Source organism: Ascaphus truei, chromosome 4, assembly GCF_040206685.1.
Source record: "Ascaphus truei isolate aAscTru1 chromosome 4, aAscTru1.hap1, whole genome shotgun sequence".
Classification (NCBI taxonomy): Eukaryota; Metazoa; Chordata; class Amphibia; order Anura; family Ascaphidae; genus Ascaphus; species Ascaphus truei.
The window spans coordinates 331,504,872-331,530,433 of NC_134486.1; the positions used below are offsets into that span (position 1 = coordinate 331,504,872).

General features: G+C 40.7%; 1 protein-coding gene across 13 annotated transcripts in view; it reads right to left on the reverse strand.

Moving 5' to 3' along the window:
• Nucleotides 1–25,562, reverse strand: part of ADGRB3 (adhesion G protein-coupled receptor B3) — an 892,370-nt gene that overhangs the window by 218,655 nt on the left and 648,153 nt on the right. For all 13 annotated transcript variants that reach the window (XM_075598089.1, XM_075598088.1, XM_075598086.1 and 10 more), the window contains 2 exons: nt 5,427–5,553; nt 3,659–3,762 (listed from right to left, as the gene is read on the reverse strand). In XM_075598089.1, coding sequence (XP_075454204.1) covers nt 3,659–3,762; nt 5,427–5,553 — 231 coding nt within the window. The remainder of the gene's footprint in view (nt 1–3,658; nt 3,763–5,426; nt 5,554–25,562) is intronic.

Genomic DNA, 25,562 nt, shown 5'->3' on the forward strand with positions numbered 1-25,562 from the left:
CATGTAGTGTACTTGTAGAGATACTGAGGTTATATTATCGCACAATGCAATGTACTTTATAGCATTATACAAGTGTATGTTGTAAAAACACTATGGGGTCACATATTAAAGTAAAAGCAGCCAATGATACATATCTAAAGCTGACCTAATATGTACCATTTAATAAATCAAACATCTATTGTATGCAGCAGAGGTATGATACCATGGTACAAATTCCTTAAATCTAAACCTAAATTACAAACAAGATAAAAAGTCAAGTTACGAAATACAGTATTTGAAAGGTTCATTCAATTTCTGGCAAAAACAATATTTATTAAATAAAATAATGTGAATATATGAAACACTTCACAGAAATGCATTTGAAACTTGCAATTTTACAGCAGCAATCCAGGGTGTTCATTTTGACCACCCATTATTTTTAGGGGATGGGATCTGATGGGTTAATTGAGCTAAACCTCAATAATTTTCTGCAACATAATTCACTGCAGTTTTTAATCTGAAAACCCAGCTTAAACCAAGGAAGTAACACCTGCACCATTACTGGCAAAAATCTCTGGAAAAAGAGGCAATCAGAACTAAAAATATCATGGTTCAGCCGCATGGACCAACTAGTTCCTATCAGGGAGAAAAAAAACAGGTGGGTGAAAATTGCCGGATTGCTGCTTTAAAATATGGCCCACACATTGAATGTTCTGTAATAAGATGTCCACGTTGGTGAACAGATTATTATCTAGTACAGCAGCTAATTAGGATAGACCATCTAGGTCTCAACCATTAGAGTGCCTTTATGACGTACACTGAAAATCACAAGGGCTAGTACTTCAGTGGAAGTCATGTTTTTTTTTGCTTATTTCTATAGGTGTAAATGATTGGGTCTCTACATAAAAAGAACAGATTGTGCTAGAGCAGGCCTGCACAACTTGTACAGTGAGAAGGGTGGAACTGCTTCAAGGAAAAAAGATTTGGGCCGCACGGGTAAAATCATCATTATCTCTCCTCCAGTACCTCTCATATATATCTCCCCCAGCACCCTTCATCATCATCATCCTCATATCTCCCCAAAACCCATCATCAACCTTTGCGAGACTCCCCATCGATCTCTCATACCCCCATTTCTCCCCCTCACCCATACACATAATACTCCCCCTCCACATCAAACACACAATACCACCTGCACACCACACACATCCCACCCCCCCTGAACCTCACATCACTCTTCCCCATGCACCTCACACCACTCTCCCCACCTGCAACTCGCACCATTCTCCCCCCCCTGCAACTCACACCACTCTCCCCACCTCACAAGGAAAACAGAGTCGGGCCCCACAGCCCATTTCAGCAGCCCCCACAGCCCATTTCAGCAGCCCCCCACAAACCCATTTCAGCACAGCCCCCCACAAACCCATTTCAGCAGCCCCCCACAGCAGCCCCCACAGCCCATTTCAGCAGCCCCCCACCCCATTTCAGCAGCCACCCACAGCCCATTTCAGCAGCCCCCTCCAGCCCATTTCAGCAGCCCCCCCAGCCCATATCAGCAGCTCCCCCCCCCGGAAGTTCCAGGTCGCGCTACACTGCTAGAGCGCATCACCCTGCTGGAGGAGGGTGAGGGGGGGGGGAGAGCGCAGTCACACAGACACTGCTGGAGCGTGCTCCTACTTAATGCTGGAGCACGCTCCTTCTGTCCTTACCGGGGAAGGAGGTTGAAGGGGGGAGTTGGGGTGGGTTGAATGGGATGGTTGAAGGGGGGTGAAGGGGGGGTTGAAGGGTGGTGAAGGGGGAGGGTTGAAGGGGGGTGTTGAAGGGGGTGAAGGGGGAGGGTTGAAGGGGGTCAGTCCCGGGCTGCATTGGGTGCCCCGGCGGGCCGCATGCAGCCCGTGGGCCGTATGTTGTGCAGGCCTGTTCTAGAGGATTGGAGGCAGGTCATGACTAAGAATGTTATGTGTTCCTGGGTTTTTAATGTACATGGTAATCTGGTACAGTATTGGTAGCAAAAGTGAAAGCATTTTTTTAAGGAATTATTTTTAAAAAAAGGGGAGGGAAGTACGATTTTTTGCAATGGAAAACATTCCTAGGTATTTGGTTGAAGTTGACATTGACATTTTTTTTTCTAAAGCTGGGAGAATGGAAAACCATCTACAATTTATTTTGAGACACACAAAAAAGGCTGTACTTCAAATTTCTATTTGTCCTGGAGAAGTGTAGATATGAGATAGGATGTGAAAATAGACAAGTATTGTCAAAAGTTTAGGGAGTAGTCTGAAAGAGAAGCTTTTAGTAAAACACAAGGAAGTGGCTGAGCCGTCTTCCAATCCCAGTGTCAGCTCTGCTTGTGCCTTTGGGAAAGTCACTTAATCTCTCTGTACCTAATCACCAATATTACATTGTAAGCTCTTTGGGCAGGGAGTCATTGTATTGTATTGTATTGTATTGCATTGTATTGTATGTCTTTATTTATATAGCGCCATTAATGTACAAAGCGCTTCAAGCACTTTAAGACATGTGGTTATCAAATAAATAACAGATAGTATAAATAACAGGTCATGGGAATAAGTGCTACAGGCATAAAAGTAACATTAAGGAAGAAGAGTCCCTGCTCCGAGGAGCTTACAGTCTAATTGGTAGGTAGGGAGAACGTACAGAGACAGTAGGAGGAATTCTGGTAAGTGCGTCTGCAGGGGGCCAAGCTTTATGTATCATGTGTTCAGAATATCCACAGTGCTACTCATATGCTTCTTTAAGCAAGTGTGTCTTAAGGTGGGTCTTAAAGGTGGATAGAGAGGATGCTAGTCGGGTACTGAGGGGAAGGGCATTCCAGAGGTGTGGTTACAAAATTATATGTAAAGCACTGTGTACACTTTCAGTGCTATATAAGAAATAAATATTATCTTTCTTAAAATGTGTGGTGGCTGGGAACAGGTGTTTACAACTTTCTCAGATAAGGTTCATATTGTTAGGTGTTGTGGCTCTTGGTTTAAGTTAAGAATAACCATTAACTACCAAACGGGAACTATGTATATTATCCAAACCAAATATAAAATATTAATGATTTCTGACCAGTAGGGTTTCCCTATGGGAAGTGTCCTACTTTAGAATGAAAGGGTTATCATATTTAACTCTACTGGTAAAATAATGAAAGCTTTGTGCACTGTACTGTATCAATATGTAAGTTACCTATATTGTGCACTTAGGTTACCTTTGAGATACTATAACATATTGGATTTGTACATCTCACCTACGTGAGGTTAGTGATTACATAATACTTTACTCTACCAATCTATTAGTTTCAAGAAAATTGAAACATGCTTAGTTACAAATTATATTGGCCAATTTCCCTACAATGGTGCTGTTTTCTCATTTTTGGTCAAGTTATTAAAAAAAAGTGTGTAGATGTGTGCTTTTAATCAACAGAACATTTTTTATTAGTTGAAGTGTATATGTCAGGATGTACTTGAGTTCAGGGTAATGTTATGGGCACCACCCTGACAAGGGAGAAGTAGGCTTCACATCATATTGAATAGAGACCACACATTTTATGAGTAGGTAATGTTTAAGACACATATTGGTGGCATATTATTCTGTTAGCAGAGAATAGTGTTACAGTAATATTATTGAAGGGATTATTATAAATGATAGTTTTATAGAGCAGATACATACATACCTCCATAATGCTGCATAAACAACTGCAAGGGTGATCAAGGCCAAGCAAGATAGACCACAGCCAATTATCAGAGTTACCGAGGGAGTACCTGAAGAATCCATGATCTGTAGATTATAAAATGTACAGTTTAGAAGAAAGGTATTTATAGCTTTAGTTCAAGAACTGAAATATGAGACAAAAATCCTGTTCTGGACAGGTAGCTACTCTACATTTCACAAATAAATTATAAAAATTGTACTGTAAACTAAATTGTTCAATGTTTATGTATCAAGTACAGAAGGATCCAAAAATCAAAACAAAGTAAAATATAAAAGAAGGTTTAAAACACTTTATTCTAATATATATATATATATATATATATATATATATATATATATATATATATATATATATATACTGTCATTAAGGTTATGGTGGGTAAAAAAAGTGACAAAAACCCTCCACAGTAAAGCATAAAGCAACTGTAAATATTACTGTATGTTCATTTGCATGTCTTAGACAGGTGTGCAACAGGAAAGACAGGGTTGCAGACCTATCTAAGACATGCAAATGAACATACAGTAATATTTACAGTTGCTTTATATATATATATATATATATATATATATATATATATATATATATATATATATATATATATATATATATGTGTGTGTGTGTGTTTAATATTACTAATTACAACTTCATTTAGTATGTCCTTCTAATGTGTGTGTATTGTATGGGTGCCATACTTTTTTTTAACTTTTAGTGACATTCCTTTTTTTGGATTGAAGACTGTAAATGACTTAAATATTCTTATGATTGTTGTTATGTTAGTATAAGGACTAGTTACATACTAAGAATATTACATGATGAATAAACAATATTTTGTGTTAACTGTTTAATAACATAATTGTATTTACATAGACAAACAAATGATAAACAAGTAGTAATTAAAATAACCTATTTGAAATGGTATGCAGCCTAATTTAACAATGTGGAAAATAAAAGCAGTTTAAAGATAAAGCATTTCATCAATCTACAGTACTAATAATGTCCATACAACAAATAAAACAAATGACATTTTAGGCCACATGTCCAGCTCAAATGAACTTTATGCTTTATTGCATTATTGTTAAAAGCTAAAATGGAAAATACCTTGATAATGAAAAACGAAGTAGCAATATATATTTGCTTTATTTTGAAACAATTTGAATGTTTTGTTATTCTCTTTCAGCACAATTTCAGACTCAGTAATTAGTCTCAGAAAATGTAATTACAGTAGAACTGTGTTTACATTCTATGTTTAAATATTCATAGTGTGTGTATATATACATATATACACATATTTTTTAACATAGGTTGGGAAACATCAGGGAATTACACCATAACATGTCTAGTAGTGTAGATCTGCAATCTGTTTAACAATCTAGGCTTCTCATTCCATTGGCTAATATACAGTATGCTATTACAAGCCTCATAGAGGGTTTATCTGTACAGAAAAGCATTACCATAGTGGGTATTTGATTTTAATGCTATCTTACATATTTGCATTTTAATGAGAAAGCACTATGCATCCCATCCAGAATATTACAGAGTTTGAAATAGCCTCGATCCATTTGTAAATGATTTAGTTATTATAGCACAACCCTTAATTCAAAGCTCACTACTGGATAACAACAGTAATACTTCTGGCTCTATATATATAGATATATATTTATATAGTACAACCATACTGTAACATGACCTGACTGTGTCTCAAAGTCTGTATCTTCCCTTTATTACTTACTATTTCTCTAGGTTGCTGAGCCAAAATGGCGAAGGTAGAGAGGCGATCACATAAGCATTTCGTATGGGATGCATCGGTAAGCACAGTTTTACATCCCTGGGTGGACCAGGTTCCGAAAGAGTCGTTCCTACAAAGGAGGAGAGAAAAGAGAGAGAGAGAGAGAGAGAAAGAGAGAGAGAGGGAAAAAAGAAAGACGAGAATATTACGCCTGACAGCTAAATCCTTTGGAAAAAAAAAAAAAAAAAGACGCAGCTTAATGGAGAGCACCGTTTACTTCCAGCACAGAAGCGATCTACGTGTTCAATAACACTTCATTTAGATGCATCTCCAGATGTATTGCTGCTTAGAAGGGGGGATACACGGCTGGGCTGCGTGCAGGGAGCTGTCCGACGCTTGTGGTGCTGATTACTTGCTCAGCTCTGTCCAGCCCTCTAGCAGCCTGCAGAAAACCTCTTGCAGAAGGAATCGTTTCATTTAATCAGAAAAGGAAGCAGTTTTTTCTCTCTCCCCCATCCCGAACTCGCAGTCCCTCTAATGCAACATTGTCATACACAATATATATATATATATATATATTTTTTTTTTTATGTTTAAAATTAGTCCGGGTGATGAGGGGTGATGAGGGGGGGAAGGGGGGAGGGAGGGGGTGGGGGTCGTCTCTGGCTGTAATAATTAAAAAGCGTCTGGATCGGTGAGGTGGTAGAAGAGAGGGGGAGGGAGGTGGATTTCACCCTGGAAACCGGCGGCGCCGGATTGCTCAACACTGCCTGTGCCTTTACCTCTGAGGGGAGGGGGCGGAGAGGAAGAAGGCGAGTAGGGGGGCTAGGAAGGGAGAAAGGGAGGGGGGGGGGAGAGGGCAGCAGGGGAAAGACTCAGGACTGAGACATGAGATCCCCCTTGTTTGGTGAAACGTGATGTGGAGCGAGATCCTGTGGCAGAGGATTTAAAACCTCATCTCGCTCCCCCCCTCTTTTTGTTCCCCCACTGCCTATTTCCCCTTTTACTGAAGAAATATCCCAAGGCCACCGGCACCCAACCAATGCAAAAGCATTCACCTTAACCCATTCACATCCCGATTACACCGAGATGGAACACGCCTCATTGCAGCTTCTGAAAAACTATATACATTACATACTGTACAAGCTTTTTTTTCTTTATGTAAGAAATAAAATGAAATGCATGTGAATCTGTTTCATCACCTTTCTTGATTCTAAAAGCTTTAGTAGGGAATAGGTCCAAGTCACTGTACTATTAACTCGTTGGGTCCAGGTATTTATTTTTAACAACTCAGTGGGTCCGGATGATTCCTTTTTAATTTACTAAATTTTGGTAAAATATACATAATAGCATCAGGACATTAATATATTAATATATATTAAAAAAAACTAAACTAAAATAAAAAACTATTTTCTCCTATAAGACAATCAGGGCAAAGAAAGATATGAGAATACAAACAATCCCCGAGTTGTTTTATTACAATGCAAAACTTTTTTGCGTGCAAGTGTTTGTTGTTTAAATGTGTTGTATTTATGTGTTTGTTTACATGAAGGGGCTGCACATGTGATTACTTTCTATTTCGGTTCTCTTTTTTACTTAGCTGTGTTATGCTCTTTTCTAATTTATCACCTGGCAGCGCTGGTAAATCCGGATACCCTAAACATAGTAAAGCATTGCAGATGTCTATGGTACATCAGGGGTTAAAAAATATATACACAATGTTCTGCTGCATTACTATTTGCTGCTGCTAATACCTCAATGCATTGCGGCTAATGCGTTGCTCTGCCCCCATGCGGCGAAGGGGTTAATACCTTGCAGTATTGTCTTTCTGTATAGCTAACAAGCCCAACACTCAGCAAATATCCTTCAGGGGATCGATTAGAAATCAGCAATGATAAAAGCTCGCCCAAGAATTACAGTACTCAGTGAGCTCCAGACGTCAACATTTGAGGACACATTTCTCAGCTACCTTAATTTTTTACAGTAAAGGCAGACCTCAGGATGTACAGTATTACTACAACTCACTATAGGAGATGGGGACACCATTTTAAATGCTATTAAACAGAAACATATATGCAGAAGAATTCTAGAAGTATGTTTATTACATTTTCGTTTTCACTGTCTTTTTCTAATAATATTGCAAGCAGCAAAAGACAATTGGAATGCAATAATCAGCATTATTAAATAATATATGTGAATTATATAATGAAAAGAATATTAGCGGTATTTGATTCTCCACAGGAAAAATATCTAGCGTTGGTGGTAATGCAATCAACACTTCATCACCTTACATGATTCCGAGGTATTAATAGAGCATAGCTCATCCATAGCTTATCAATTACATTGTATAGATCATAAACAGAAGTGTGTTTCTCTTTAAAGCGATTTTGACTTATTTCATATGAGTTACAAATATATAAATACTGTATTTACATGTAGCCACCATCATTACTTTCATAAAAATATCTGCAATTATATAGCAGTCTACTGCAGATTTTATCCATCAGAAAGTATTTACATGCTTGTGGAAATGTGTATTTTATTAGTCGACTATTTTAAGGCCTCTTTTTACCACAAGAAAAATGTTCAGTTGTGAACCAGGATGGACTGCTTGATGTACTGTACTAGACCAAGATATGTGCTTTTCCGTAACCACACCAGCTATAATAAAGCATTAGCAGTCCTTGTTAAGGAAAGTTGTAGAACTGCTGTAATCTCAGTGGATATGACTGGCTACAGTATTTCAATATCTCCCATTGAGTCAGGAAAAATACCTGCAACAAATACTTCTGATGTCACAATACCTTATATTTCCTTCTTGAATTACAATGAAGCAAATTTGGAGGCCAATTATGAATCTGGCCTGTTTCTTACCACAGGAAGGAAGGTACAGAAATACTATATATTAGACAATGAACCTTGCTAATGTGTATTAGCATTGTTATGGATAGCTAGAACCAAAGGGATGGCATAATATGTATTGTGGTCTTTCTTTATATACTGTTGTTTAATTTATTTACTATACCACTAAACTGGGGTTTCTTGGCACTGAACAGCCGATGGCCAGAAATAAAGGCACTCTTGGTAGTATTATTTGACTAACAAAATTGCCGGGATACTCTATCTCCTACATTATGATTCCCATAATGCCCATATGGTAGTATATCTATTTAAACAGCTCTATGAGTTAGTGTGCAGTCTCCAAAAGGACAGAAAGAGTGTAATATGGACAGAAAGAGTGTAATATGGACTGAAAGAGTGTAATATGAGACTGCACATTAACCCATAGAGCTGTTTAAATAGAGGATATTGTGATCTGATTTCACTTTCCTGCCATATTACTTTTTAAATCTCTCTTTATTTTTCTGCTTTGTGGTTGTTACTTTCAGATAATCCTCAATTGAGGGTCCCCCATAAGAAGATTGGATGAAATCAAGAGACACTTGGTACAATTTAGGTGCCTGATGATCATCAATTATCACCAATCTCAGCACATCCTTCTGATTATCAATTCTAAGCCAAATTTCTGCAGTGTACAGTACCATGGGTTTTATCTCATAGTAACCAAACTATGAAGTGAACTGTTGCCATTGCAGACCTATCTGATTACACAATCAATTAGAACAACATATACTGTGTATTTGCATATACTGTAGTGCACCAACTTGTAGTTCTACAATATAAGGTAAAAAGTATATGTAACAATTAATTTGGCATTTACCTATTACTGTACTACTTTACCACTAATTTAAATATATATTTTTATAAAAATTATGTTTAATTAATTATTACCATAAAGAGCAACTGAAATGACCTCAGAATGTGAAAAACTGAAAATAGATACTAAAAATCTGGAAAAACAACAAACTCTACATTTTCTTTCAAACAGTATACTGTAATTCAAACCTCTATAATCCATAATGATCCTAGAGATTACTATATTTGCTGTAGGTTGTTATATTTTTGTTTACAGAAATTGAAACCTACAAACAATTTACTCTACATAATGTGCATAACCAATCACTTTTAACAGTTACAGTAACATTGCAGGAGTACAGTTTGATATTTTTGAAAACTCAGGGAGATTATCATTTTGAAATGGGACCAGAAGGAAGAGAGGAAGGATATCGATATATTTTCCTGAGTATAAAGATATTAACACAGATGAGGATTGTAAAATCCAACAGATATTGTGTGAAACCAAAACCCCAAACATGGCAAAATGTAATATTTTACAACAAAGACATTGTCAACAAAATCATCTTAAATTCTTGTAATACAGCAATGCATTCCCTTATTATACTAGAGCATTTTTTAATGAAATATTTGACGGTATACATACTTTCTAATTACTTTGCTGGCTTATACCCCTGAGAAATGGGGTAGTCTTACAGTACATACAAAGGAGTAATCACACCACCATCAAAAGGTAAAAAAATAAATAACAATATAATGAGCAGCTAGAGCATGGAAACAACTTTTTTTTTCTAGTAAGGGCCATCATCCAGGTTACAGAGATATTTACTGCACCAAACCATATTATATAAAGTGAAACCTGAAAAATCCCAAACAGTGTTAATCAAAAGCTGAACCAATGCAGAAGGGAGACAAGGTGCACTTTGAAAATGTTCTTTGCCTCCTTAAGAACAAACAGATTAGGCCCACCTCTACAGGACTCATAAACCTGCACAGTTTATAGTGAGAAATGTATTCAAAATACTGCACGATAACAAACTTTGGGCCTCATGCAGAGAGCAGCGCTAACAGGGAAAGCGGCATGTTTTGCCGAAATCTGCCTTTAGAAAGGCAGATAATGGCGAGTTTTAAAAAAAAGCGCCATTTTTTTTTTTTTTTAATCTCGCCGCGCGGCTGGAGAGATCCTAAATCTCTCCAGTGTTGAAAACGGCCGTATTCAGAGAGCCGCGAACGCCATCTAGTGGCTGTTCGCGCCAAAAAAATGGCGCGATTTTCAACATTTTCCTTCTTTAGCAAGAAGCTGGCGCTCGGCGGCCGGTGGGGGAGAAAAAAAAAAAAAACGCGATTTTTTTCCCACTAGTTTCAACAGCGCTCATATCGCTGGTTGAAACTCTCCATATGCAGACAGGCTTCTAAATGCACTTTTATGCCCTTTTTGCATATGGAGAAAAAAACTCTCCATTAAAGCTACATTTTATTCCCCTCTCCATTTTTACATAGCGCTGCTCTCTGCATGAGGCCCTTTGTGATCAGAACCAATACTTCTGGGAATCACATTGCTAGATAAGTTAAACTGGTTAAAAAAAATCTACTTTGAACTCAGTACTATGCCTTAGGATTTGCACAGAGCTGATTTGACAGCAGCTGGATGCTTTATGGAGCATTGCAAAGCATTGTCATTGCTATATTTTTTGTCTGTGCTCCTGTGGCTAGTAATGTTTTCATTAAACTAAGCGATATAAAATTAGATGTTGAGTTTCTGAAATCATGCCCTTGTTCAAAACAGTAATAACTGTCACAAATTTGTAACAAATGCCAATGTGGAATTCATCAACTTGAAAATTACATGAAGATTGCAGCAAGGCATAACAACTGCATTGGTTTTGTTTACATATAAAGTGAGAACATTCTCTAGCACAATAAACAAAAGTAGTATTGCAGGGATTAGCAGTGGTGACTCACATGGATGTCATCTAAAATAGTCTGCTAATTAATGCCTCTGCTTAAGCAATAACATGATACCTACACAAGGACAGATAGTGGAACAGTAATTAATAGTAAGTACTCTTATCCGCACTGCCAGCATGAGAAAATACATACATTAACAAAATATTGAAACCAAACTGGTAAATCATAGTTTGTTATTATTGCATGATGTGCAATTAGAGATATAGATGATGTAGTGTCACCAAGGCCAGCAGAGGACATGACAATATTACATTATTACACTATTTTGCCTAGCACATTCATTACATTAAACAAGGTGTGTGCAAACTTTTCTATTTGCGCCCCCCTATCAGCTCTCCCCCCCTGCTTGCGCCCAACTTCCCTTACCGGCTCTGAGCTTTAGCAATGTGTTGCCATTTGATGCCCAGCATTTACTTTAAATGCTTCGGGGAAGAGCTCTAGGCCTCTGTAATTGCCGCCCCCCTCCCGCCCCCCCCCACCCAAAAAATATTGTGCCCCCCAGTTTGCGCACCCCTGCATTAAACAAAACATTATTACTATTGCCTTTAAATCTGATACATTTGAAGCAAGTTTCTGAGATACACAAGGTTAATGCCAGCTAATACTAATGCAAGCTGGATCCTATGGGAAAAGAACAGCACTCCACAGGTTTTTGCAAATATAGAAAAGATCGTTTACCTGTGGACATCACAGGAAAGTTATTTCCCACACAACATCGGTTATTTATCTTATATTTTGCCAATGCAACCTAGTCTACTTTTTTAGTTGGTAAAAAAGATAGATCTTTCAAAGAAAGAATTAATGAACATTGTTCGAATATACGTTTGGCTTTATCCAGAGGGGAGTCTGCAAAACCTGTGGCAAAACATTTCCTGATGTTGGGACATCAGTTGGCTACCCTTGATAAATGATTATTGATCATGTTCCAAAACCAACAAGAAGAGGTGATGTCAAAAAGCTTATTTTACAGCGAGAAGCTAAATGGATATTTCTGTTGGACATTGTGGCCCCAAAAGGTCTTAATAAAGATCTTAACTACAGTACAACTGTTTTATTTATAAACTTGTCTATAACTGTCATTCGCAACTTCTGTTATTTTTGCTCCATACATATGTGCATTTTCATAACTAATTAGTAAATGCGTCTATCAGATACATCTTTAGAATAACTTACTTTCGTCCTGCTGCATAACTATTTTTTTTTTTTAGATTTTTTTCAATTATTATGTGGAGACTTTGTTCATACAGTATATAGATCTAGCAACTTCTGATCAAGTATGGACTCTATTTTCTAATGGTATTAGTACTGTCCGTCACATCAGTATTTTATGCCACATGACTAAAGGTACCAGTCCCTTTTTGATGTTTGTATTGAAGTTGGTACTGTCCGAGACATTACTTTGTTTTGCCACGTGACTAAAGTTACCGGTTTCAATATTTTCTAATTATTGGAAGATAGAGAGAGTCCCATAGAGAAAAAAACGGAGCACAGCTTCCCAAACAAACGGGTAGAGGCAGGACTTAAAGAACAAAATTTATTGGTTTAAAAACAAGTACATGGGTAGTCCTGTGCGTGAAACGTGTCAGAGTACCTGCCAGGACTACCCATGTAGCCCTAAAGTTCTCCTCACTAGAACATTTAAAAACTTTAACCCACAACAGTTTCTGGATGACCTTACCAACTGCCCATGGCACAGAATCGATTTAATTCCCGATCCTGATTCTGCGCTCGACTATTTCCAATCCGAGTTCTTAAAACTCTGCGATACCCATGCTCCACTATGCAAAATAAGGGTACGGGGGGCCCACCTTCCATGGGTTACACCTGACCTTATAGCACTCTACCAGTTCAGGGATGCCTTGTGGAAAAGCTACAAAGTAACTGGCACTACCAAGGATCTCAATCACTACAGATGCATGCGGAACATGTGCACAAGGCAAACAGGGCATGCAAAAGCACAATATCACTCTGACAATCTCCACCAAAATACATCAAACCCAGCTAACTTCTGGAAAGTTATCAACAATATTTTCCAGGCTCCTAACCATCAACATCCAAGTAATATCACTAAGGGGGATATTACTCTGACAAACCCCACTGACATTGCAAATGCATTCAATGATTACTTTGTGGGGTGTGCCACTAACTTATTAGCGAAACGCAGCACAAACCCCAAACCTGAATCTCATCCTGGGGTACCCCTATAGTCCCACCCCCTCCCAACACTGCCCACAATTTTCAATTTAGCCCAGTATCTGAAGAGGAGATTACACAAGCGCTCCTCAAACTAAAACTAAGCAGCCAATGTGGACCCGACTTACTACAATCTAGGTTCCTACGACTTGGTGCCCCAGCCATTGCCAAACCAATTGCGTCCATAGTCAACTCTATCCTGTCTGCAGGCCATATCCCTAAGACCTGGAAAACTGCCAGAGTTGTCCCAATCTTCAAAAGTGGGGACAAAAACACTGTCTCAAACTACAGGCCAATCTCACTTCTCCCAATTCTATCCAAAGTTATGGAAAAATGTGTCCACTCCCAATTAAGCGATTTCGACACCAAGACAAATTTCCCTAGCCAATTCCAGTCTGGGTTTCGTCCCAAACACTCCACCGTAACTACACTGCTAAAAGTTTGCAATGAAATCCAGTGTGGAATGGAACGGGGACAACTCACTGGTGCTGTATTCCTAGATTTTGCAAAGGCTTTTGACACAGTTGATCATGTTATCCTGCTTAACAAACTCCAGAGCTCTGGAATAGGGATACATGCTTTAAACTGGTTTCAGTCCTACCTATCAGGAAGATCTCAACATGTGTCCATCTCAGGCTCTAACTCCAACCCCCTGGATATCACCTGTGGTGTCCCGCAAGGCTCTGTTCTGGGGCCCCTACTCTTCTCAGTGTTCATTAATGATCTTCCCACAGCTTGTAAGGAAGCCTCAATACACATGTACGCAGATGACACAATCCTGTATGCACACAGCCATAGCCTCTCTGACCTTCAACACATACTTCAGTCTGACTTTTTGAGACTCGAAAACTGGATTTCCCAAAACAAACTGTTTCTAAACACTGACAAGACTGTAACAATGGTATTTGGGACCAAGACTAAATTTGTAAAGCTTCCAGAGACTGAGCTCCTGATTAGAACCAATGCTAAAACCACCCTAACACCTGTCACTAGTTTTAAATACCTGGGCTTATGGTTTGACTCCCACTTAACATTCGGGATGCACATTGATACCCTGACAACCAAGACCTATGCCAAACTAGGGGTACTTTACAGGAACAAATCCTCCCTAAGTCTCCTGGTCAGAAAGCGTATTGCACAGCAGATGCTAATGCCAATTATTGACTATGGAGACATAGTATATGGCTCGGCTCCTCAAACCCACCTTAGCAAACTTGACACCCTCTACAATTCAATTTGTCGTTTTGTTCTCCAATGCAACTACAACACACATCACTGCGAAATGCTCAAAGAACTAGATTGGTCCTCACTAGAGTCTAGGCGCCAAGTTCACCTTTCCTGTCTCACCCTCAAATACTTTCTGGGCAAGCTACCCAGCTACCTGAACAAGCTCCTCACCCCTACCACATGCAGTACCTATCACCTGAGATCAGACTCCAAAAGACTATTCATGGTCCCAAGACTCAACAAAGTATCCGGACGTTCCTCCTTCTCCTTCCGTGCACCCCAAAACTGGAACAACCTACCAGAGACTCTCATATCCACCACCAGCTTAAGTTCTTTCAAATCTAAGGCTGTCTCACACTTTAATCTGGTCTGTAACTGTTTCATACGCTCATAATATATATTTTCTTTAACTGTGCATGCAATGTCTTGTATATAATGTATACCTTGTTCATTTATGTAACTGTATTTGTAACCATGTATTATTTTGTTTTACTCTGTGCCCAGGACATACTTGAAAACGAGAGGTAACTCTCAATGTATTACTTCCTAGTAAAATATTTTATAAATAAATAAATGTACTTGTTTTTAAACCAATAAATGTTGTTCTTTAAGTCCTGCCTCTACCCGTTCGTTTGGGAAGCTGTGCTCCGGTTTTTTCTATATGAGACTCTCTCTATCAGCTATGTGCTTGCCTGGATGCACGCCACGCTGGAGATCACTCTGAAATCCATTACTACATCCTGCACTGTGCCTTTGAGCAGGGAAAACTACACAAGCCTGGCCGCGCGGTGCCCAGCTGATTCCCCGGTGTTCCAGTCACTACGACGTCACATTCTTAGTGTTCAGCAGACGGAATCTATACCGGAGGAGCTGACGGACATTGGTCAGCCCCTTGAAGAGTTTTCCAGCTTTATCGGGCCTATTTTCATCAGCTGTGCTTACAGCTTGGAGCTTCACAGCTTACATCGCGTGGTTTCCCTCCTCCCCCCAGTTTCTACTAACGGTTAACCGTGAGTACAAGTCAGGCACGATTATTGGTGCTACATGAGATCAGCCAGTTGCCTTGAATTACTTGTTTCTATCTATACTGGTGGTTGTGAGGAGGGGTAATTTATTTACATTTATGGATACATATTTTTCTTTTTAAGGATTTCCTAGCGCCAAATCTGTACATTCATATGTCTTCATTGAGCACCGATAACTTTTAGGGCTGACATCAGCCCTGGATACAAACTTTCGTCTAGTTATTGGAAGAAAATGCAACAAACCATGGGGACTACAATCTATGGTGACAGCTCTATCAGTATTGGCATTGGGAACAAGCGATCCCTTAGAAAGACAGACCAGATATAATGCTTGGTCTGCATTGACAAATTAATATCTTGAACGCTATGTGAACTGTAGAAAGACACCCTAGAATGTAACAATTGATGACTGACTCATATTAAGGGTTATAATAAGTACTGCTAATGGTTCAGCATGATCTTGTTCTGGTGCAAATCTTAGTCTTGAAGGTGTTCTATATACTTATCAACATTATTATACTTGTTTCTATGTCTGTAAATGATACTCATCTGAGTCATGAACTTGTGTGGTCTTGAACTGATATTCAATATCTATGGTAACTGAGGTTATATCTTGTGTGTTCGTAATGTCTGCAACAGGACATTATGTAATGTTGTTATAAAAAAAAGTATGCATCCAGTCAGCATGTTAAACATATTATTACTGTACAGTACCATATACAATTTCTCTTATGTATTTAGGATTATAATAGTGTTTTCTAGTATACTTTAAAAAAATTGATTTAAGGTTAATAGTGATATAGTTATGTTTGTGACATATAGTTATCTTTTTTATTTTTATATTTAGTTTTGTCTTATGTATTTATCTGTTTTAGTCTTCACTGAATGTTGCATAAATTCACAATTTTAAACACTATTTGCTTCCTGTAATTCAATTTTTTTATTATTTCTATTGTGATCGCTATGTTTACACAATATACACAGTAATTGATGCCATTTTTTATTTATTTACTTCACTTGGTGACGCTTGCACGCTCACACCACATGTATAACAACTGCATTTGATTATCAGTGTGGTATATTGACAAAGGTCCACGTTTGGACTGAAACGGATCTGTTAACAAAGAAACACTCTTTTCTATATTTGCAAAGACCTGTGGAGTGCCGTGTTTTCCTGTGGGATCCAGCTTGCAGTGATTACCCCTGTTGGGTTCAACTGTGCATCACAGGTAATTCAACAGATGATATGAGTGCCCCAACATTTGAAACAGCTAATAGTTATGTACATATTAACTACACGGTGCTTAAAGTAGCTATAAAGTACCTTGCAGCCCAGTAAAATGAATGGGTTGTATGATGTTTACGGTTTAATACTTCTTAGTAAATATGGCTCTGAGTGTTTTCAATAATAATTCTAAATTGAAGAAAGATTATGACAAAAAAGGTAATAATAATATATCTCATTACATATCATAAAATACATAATTATAATATTTATTTAATGTATATACTTATTTGTGCTCCTTATAACCACAAATAATACGGCATCAGATTAAGACCTGTCAAAAGTAACCATGATCAATATAAAGCACCTTCACATTTCTGTTTATATATGGCCCTGTTTACTAACCGGTGCAAAGCTTTAAGGCATAAGCTTTAAGCTCTCTTTATTTACCTGGAAGGTGCTGTAAGTCTTGTAAAGGCATGTATGCATTTTGTAAGGGTTATTAATATTATAACTTTTTTTTATAAAAAAAAAATCCTAAAATGTACGTGACAGAAAAAATGTTTGAGAATGTCCGAAACGAAAGAGTGCATCAAAAAAACTCATTCATAACTATGAACAAAAATGCATGAGTGTTGCCAAACACGTAATTTTGTAACAATAAATGTCGGTTCACATGTAGAGAATAAAGCATAAGTCCCAGCAGATAAACCTCTAGTTCATGATATTTGAAAGTCCATATGATATATTTGGATGAATAAATATACTGTGACTGATGGAAACACAGGTCTGAATCCGTAAGTGCAAAACCTGGTATAGTCAAAACTTCTTCGCTACAGTAATGTATCAGGAAACAGCCTCTTTTAAATCCAAATTAGCTGATAAATCACGAAATGAAAGAGACTTGTGAGGTATTTACGGGATCACTTGCACGGTGAAATTGCGGTCGGGATGCTCCTGCCGATGTCCGGTATACAGGTGAAGAAAGATGGCAGTGCACAGCCGAGAAATTCATCAAGGGTTGGTAAGTAAAGCAGTTTAAAAATGTATTGGCACATAAAGCAGGATTTAAAAAACAATCTTACGTGTTTTGCACCCGATGGCGCTTTATCAAAGAGTAATTTTTTGATAAAGCGCCATCAGGCGCTAAACGCGTAAGAGTGTTTTTTAAATCCTGCTTTATGTGCTAATACATTTTTGAACTGCTTTACTTACCAACCCTTGGTTAATTTTTCGGCTGTGCACCGCCATCTTTCTTCTTCACCTGAAAAACGTATGTGAAATAGTTGAGGCCACATGATGCTATTAACTTTTAGCAATTGCTACAGTATGCAAGTGTTGTAAGTTTCTAAAATTGTAAAAATATTTCCATAATTTATCTCAGTACCTTTTGAGCTATCAAATTCAAATTTTACATTTTCTTTTACCTTTTTGAGCAAATGCTTGGAAGAAAATAACACATCGTATCATTTTTTTTTCACAAGCATTTGCACAATATTTTCACCCAGTATTAATATCTAACATTAGACACTCTCAGTAAAAGAAAAGATATGTATATCAAATTAAACAATGTACAATAAAATTTATTTGCATTTTGCTATTTGTGGTGTATTATTTCCTCTTTTGTAGGTTTACTTCAGCGTAAAGATTTTGATTCAGTGGTTTACCAAAAGGTTTCCTACAAGAAATCCAAGTGGTGCTAGTATTTGCAAGGATAGTCTCATTCTCCTTGTAACTCAATTCTATTTATGAGTTTAGTCTTTGAATTTTTCATAATTCAAACTCCTACCTCAATAAGTACTTGCTTTATCATACAGTCCAGGGCAAAAGCCACATGTCAAGGGATACAATTTGTGATGACCTTGCAATGAAAAGGAAGCTGAGTTAAGGGTAAAAGTTTTCACTAACACAGTCCAGTATGGTTTATTATTCTATTATTGCTAACTGCTATAATAATGTGTCCAATCCTTTTCATTAATCATGTTGTAAACTTTTCTCTTACAATAGAAAATTGAGTTATTATATGTGAGTGATCTCAAAATGCGAATCACTGATTCATCATTTCCCTTTTCCTCAGTTTCAGTCATACTGTATGAAAAACAAATAATACATACTTTGTTAGTATATTTTTGCTAAGCAATATTCACGTAGTCAGCTCTAACATCAAAATGTTATGTTAGAACTACTTTTTTATGCTGATACAGTATTTAGTGGAATTACACTGTTCTCTCTCGACTGTTCTAAGATATACTTTTACACTGACCTTTATCACATGAATCAATTCAGAAACAGGTCACTTTGGTAAAGAGGACAGGGTATGGACATATAAATTTGATGTGCGCTTTCATCTCCAAATTACAGAAACAATATAATTAAATTGGAAAGCAGACCATTGTGATATATGCAGTAAATCACTCCAAGTGAAAAAGTAAAACTGAAAGAATCTTTAATCAGCCAAGTTTCTACCTAACATTTCATTTTAAATCTGTTCTTTTTCTTCTTTTATTTAGCTTTGGATTTAGGAATAAATGAATAGGAAGTTCTTATTAGAACCAATTCAAGAATATGGAACAAAGCAATGAACTATTGTACTGAAATTCCATATAAAGGATATTGCATGTAATTGGACCAGTCTAATCAAATTAAAGTTTTATAGATTTGCCAAGAAGTTTACTCGGTAAAAAATATACCAACGACTTTTTATCCAATATGGTATAATAAAAACCTACACATTTTTAAGTGGCCAAATATTAGTGTTGTATGTTATATTACATAATAAGTGAAATTGCTCATCTTGACATCATATCACATCACATGGTGGTGAGTTATTATGAGATGTTCTATAGACTTGTTTCTGTTCTACTTTCTAATCATGTAATTTGTAAACATTATTATTCTTTCTGTAATTTGGTTAACAAATGTAGTGAATACATTAGTTTCTTATTTTTCAGTTACAGATGCAGCCATCAGTATCTGATCACATGCCTGGGTAAAAACGAAGGCATCTAACAGTAAATGCCTTAACATGCCTCAACATTTTTGTGAGATTCTGCTGCCAGACTAATGGCCCATCGGATTAACACTGCAGGGACCCCCGCTATGTTACTCTGATGGGCCATAAGTATGGCTGCAGAAGTCTCACAGAAATGTTGCAGTTTATTGGGAGATTGCCCCAGATTTTCCATGGCAAGTGATCTAATACTGGTGGCTGCATCTGTATTTGCCACCACATAGTATACTTAAACCCCTGCACTGCAAACACATGGAACCTTAAAGAGTTACTAAGGGGAGAAGTTATGAAAGGCTGGCCAGTTAAATTGATCTCCTAAAAGTGTAGCCCTCCTCTGAGGACTACAATTTAATGTAAGGGGTTTACAGCCTTAATCAGTTAACTGGGTAGGAGGGCTGTGTAGAAGGGATTGCCACTCCCATGTATGTCTTCTGAACAGTGATGTCACCATAGTGATATAGAAGGGTATATATAGCTCCACCCAATGCTCTAGAAAGAGGATCATCAGAGTTCTGGTAGAGGGCTTCACTGTGAGTCCTGTAAACATGTTTAATTGTATTATGTAAACAATACACTTAACATATGTCCCTGTTTATTATTTTCAGTTAAGTAATGTGCCCTATATAGTTAGTGCCTATTGTAATGACCCAAGATTGTTCTCATGCTGGAAGAGGAGTAAGCATGTTCTTAGCAGGAGGTCTCAGAATAGTAATTCTGGACCATAATCAAATTGGCCCCATCGGAAGGTCCTTAGGGAACTCCCGATCCAATATTCATGGTTAAGGTGTACCTGGGATACTGATCACAAAGAGCAGATTGTATTCCCAACAAGGGTTAACTTAAGATGGCGTATCATTGATGCTATGCAGGAGATTGTGAATCTAACCAATCTAACCAATATTAAAGAAAATCCGCACACTGTAGGAGTGAGAGCTACCAGGGGAAGAAGCACAGAGTAACTTAATTATTTGAAACCAATTAACATGTCTAGTGTGAAGTCTGTCATTTATGGCAATCATTATAAATAGTTGTTGAGGAGACTTCCGGGGACGTCAGACCGGATCGTTGCCTGAGGAGTTAGCTCCTGAGTCCCCACAACTTTAAGCAGTCAGAAAAGCATAATTACCAAACCCATGGAGCATAAAAATACACCAATGTGCAGGGGAAACCAGGGAGATGAATTCCAAGCTCAGCAAAAAGAACCCGCCGACGAGTGTTTCATCCTATTTCTCGCCAGGCCCAAAACTTCCCCCCCTCAATGAGGTTCCACAAGATGGAGCCGCCGCGTGCTCCCTGTGGGGCCTAGCAGATGGAACTATGCTGGAGCCAGAGACGGAGAGCAGGTCCCTGAACAGGGAATACATGGAGGAACTCTTCGCTAGGATGCGAAGAGGTTTTCAAGAGGACCTGTCAGTGGCGCTAAGAGAGATAAGAACTGAAATGCAGTCCCTGACAGAGCGCACGGAAAGCATGGAGCAAAGGGTGGAGGAGGTTGCGGGCTCACAGGCCTCCATAGAGGAGGATATGAATCGTATGGGATTCGAAATAAGAGATTTAAAAGACCAAATAGAGGATCATGTAAATATCGATAGGAGACAGAACCTCCGTATACGTTTTGTCCCCGAAACAGTCCCGCCTGAATCTCTGGAGGATTACCTCAAAGACCTAGAGCTAGTCCCTGAACTAAACACAGACCCCATTGTAATTGACAGGGCCCACAGAGCTCCAGGCCCGAAATCCAAGGATCCAAAGAGAACCCGGGACATTCTGGTAAAATTTCATGCATACCGGACAAAGGAGAGGATTCTCACAGTAAGCAGAGGGAAAAATGAAATGACCTTTCGGGGAGCGAAGATCGAGATATACAGCGACCTCTCCAGGGTCACGATCGATCGCAGAAGAGAACTGAGACCCGTTACCGAACTGCTGAGGAAGAAGAACATCCGCTACAGATGGGGCTTCCTTTCAGACTGATCGTGGCGAGGAATGGAAAGATCACCTCGGTATACTATCCAGAAGATGTGCCGAGGTTCCTCAATGATCTGGGCTTGTCACCGCCCGAAGCGCTGGAGGAGGAGCAGGGGGTTAGCGGTCCATGAGAGCAGCAAAGGCAGCGACGAGCATTAGAAAGGATCGCAGGGATGCATCCTCCAAGCAAAGAAACTAACCTGCCCAAGTCCAGCTGAACTGCCTCGCAAAAAGTTCCTGCGCTTTGCCTAACCACGCACATGCCAGGGGCCCGTCGGGACCTAGATTTCGGTGGGGGGGGGGTTTGCCATGGGGTGCGCGTCTCCCTCCCAACATGGTCGGTGTCCCCGGTGGTGGTGAGGGGGGGCGTGTCCTCGGTGGGGGTGGAGTGTCCTCGGTGGTGGGAGGGGGTGTCCTCGGTGGTGGGCGGGTATCCTCGGTGGTGAGGGGGGTATCCTCAGTGGTGGGGAGGGTATCCTCGGTGGTGGGGGGGATATCCTCAGTGGTGGTGGGGGGGGGGTTTCAGAGAGAGTGGGGGAGTTCTGTACCTGGGCGGCGCTGGCCCATCGCAGCCATGCTCTCCATAGGTCAGGGGTGAGGCCCGGTCCATCTCCCGGCCTCGGACATGGCGCTGGAACCCGGAGCTGTCTGGGGCTGCTACCTCCATCAACCAGGGGGGTTGAGCCGGGAGCCGGGGGGATGAGCCGTGAAGCGGCACTGGGACCGCGCCGACTCCAGAGGTCTGAGTGGTGACAGAGGACCCCTGCTCCCGATACGGCTTGGACCCGTGGTCTGTTTGGGGCTCGGGGCGGGAGGGGGGTGATGGAGGGAGTTCTCACCGCGCATCAGTCCCCGGTTGTGCGGGGGCTGAGCTGGTTTGGTCCACTAAGCAAAATGTAAGCGCGGCCGGGGCTTAGGTCCAGCTGGAGCACCGAGGCTTTGGCGGATAGCTGCTCAGGGCAATCATTTTAAACAGGCTTGGGCCGCGGTTCCCATCCCCCTCTCTCCCTCCCTCCCCCTGTCTCTCTCCGTCCCTCCCCCCCTCTCCCTCCCTCCCACCCTCTCTCTCCCTCCCACCCTCTCTCTCCCTCCCCCCTCTTTCTCTCCATCCCCCCTCTCTCTCCCCCTTCCCCATCCTCTCCCCCTCCCCCCCCTCTCTCTCCCTCCCTCCCCCTCTCTCTCTCTCCCCCACCTCTCTCCCTCCCCCCCTCTCTCTCCCTCCCCCCTCTCTCTCCCCCCCCACTCTCTCCCTCCCCCCTCCCCTCTCTCTCCCCCCTCCCCCTCTCTCTACCTCCCCACCCTCTCTCTCCCTCCCCCCTCTCTCCCCCTCTCTCTCCCTCCCCCTCTCTCTCCCTCCCCCTCTCTCTCCCTCCCCCCTCTCTCTCCCTCCCCCCTCTCTCTCCCTCCCCCCTCTCTCTCCCTCCCCCCTCTCTCTCCTCCCCTCTCTCTCCCCCCGTCTTTCTGCCCCTCCCCCCCTCTCTCTTTCTCCCCCCCTCTCTCTCCCTCCACCCTCTCTCTCCCTCCCCCCCTCTCCCTCCCTCCCCCCCTCTCTCTCCCTCCCCCTCTCTCTCTCCCTTCCCCCTCTCTCTCCTTTCCCCCCTCTCTCTCCCTTTCCTCCCCCCTCTCTCCCTTTCCCCCCTCCTTCTTCCCCCCCCTCCAGCCCTCCAACCCTCTTCCCCCCCCACCCCTCCTCGCGCCCCCTCTCATCTCCTCCCCCTCCCGGCCTCCCCCCCTGCCCTCCTGCTTCCCCGCCCGCCCCCCCCCTGCTCTCTGGTGTACCCTCTTCCCGGAGTTCGCCCCCCGCCCCTCCGTCCCCCCCGCTCCTCCAGTCGCATCCTTTCCTCGCCCCCTCCCGGCCACCCCCTGAGACTTCGACAAACCAAACAATCCCCTCAGGGTCATGTTGATTGCTCATAGGGGACGCACAAGCAGGATCAGCATCAGCGAAGAAGAGATCCGAGATTCGAATAACTGTTTATATGATTAAGTTGTCTATAAAATATGTTTCTGGTTTGGTATTAATATTAGACAGTGGGGACCTGGTTCTTCTCCTGGTTTCTCCAGTTCCGGAGCGTACAGGAAGGTCTCCCAGGGCAATAAGCCCGTTTCCTTCGCCACTAGGGCTATGAAGGATTTTTGGTTGGGGCTCTCCAAAAGCCCTTCTGTTTCACTCTCTCTCTCTCTATCTCTGTCTCTCCCACCCCTCCCTTCCTAATTCCCTCCACACCCCTCCCCGGGGGGTCTTCGCCTCCCCTCGCCATTTGCTTTAGACTCAATGATAGCTGACCTAGAGGGTAGGTACCTAATCCTCTCAGGTTCTCTTTCAAGATCTCCAATTACACTGGTGAACATATACGCGCCTAACGAGGGCCAGACAGGATTCAGCAGGACAGTACTGGAGATCGTGAGTAAAAAGCAACACAAGTCAGTTTTAATAGCAGGAGATTTCAATATGATCAGCTCCCCAGACCTCGATAGAGGATGTGCCCAGGGTACCAAACCTCCCAGGTCCACTCTCCTTGGTGCTAAGAGCCTTAGAGATATCATGAAAGACTTCTCTCTGTTTGACATCTGGAGGTCCCAGCACCCAGGACAGAGAAACTTTATGTTTTTCTCCAATCCACATCAGACCAACTCGAGGATTGACTTTTTTCTAGGTTCCAGAGATGTTCTCCAGGTGTGTCCCCAGTCAAATATTGGCTCAATTTCCTGGTCTGACCATGCCCCCATCGATATGCTGCTCTCTTTGCCCTTCTCGAAAAATTCTCGTTATCAGTGGAAACTAAACGACTCCTTACTAAACTCCACGGAAGTGGTAGATTCGATTTCCCAAAAAATCTCTGAATACTTTGTCATAAACAAGGGCTCAGTGAACTCTCTGTGGGAAGCCAATAAGGCAACAATTTGAGGTTCCCTCATTTCCATAGCGTCCTATCAAAAGAAAAAGAAGGAGAAAATCTATAAGTAACTATTAGAGAAAGTCCGAGTGCTGGAGGCCGAACACAAAATCAAACCTACAAAAAAATTATATAAAAAGCTAGACAAAGCAAGGTCGGAATTAAGAACCGTCCAACTTGAGGAGGTAGAGCGGGCGCTAAGGTGGACAAAGCAAAGGTTTTACGATAAAGGCAATAAGGCAGACCGGATTTTGGCCAATAAACTTAGAGGTCTAAGGGTAAAATCCCAAATTACAGCAATACGAACTAAAGCTGGATCCAAAACATTTAAGGAAAATGAAATTGCCCAAGAATTTTCAGATTATTACACAAAATTATATAACTTGAATCCCCCCCCAAAACGCTCAGTCTGGGTTGACGGCTATCTCAAAATATCTAGAGGAGTGAAGCCTACCGGCTCTCCCGGAAGAAACCATCCTCAAATTGAATGAAAAAATAAAAACTGAGGAATTAGTGGAAGTTTTAAAACAGTTAAAAACAAATAAGACCCCAGGCCCAGACGGTTTCTCCAATTTATATTACAAGAAATTTAAGGTGGTGCTAGCCCCCCACCTTCTAGCAGTTCTCAAATCTTTCATGGAAGGGGAAGCGATTCCTCCCTCGATGTCCTCATCGAACCTAGCGATAATCCACAAAGAGGGACGAGACCCGTTGAACTGTGGTAGTTATAGACCAATTGCTCTTCTTAATTCGGACCTAAAAATCTATAGCAAAATATTAGCTAACAGGTTAAACCCAATAATACCGAGTTTGATCCACACAGACCTGGTAGGATTTATTCCGGGCAGACAAGCCTCAGATAATACTCGCAAAATTATAAATATTGTCGACCACGTGCATCTCTCAAAAATGAAAGCCTGTTTACTGAGC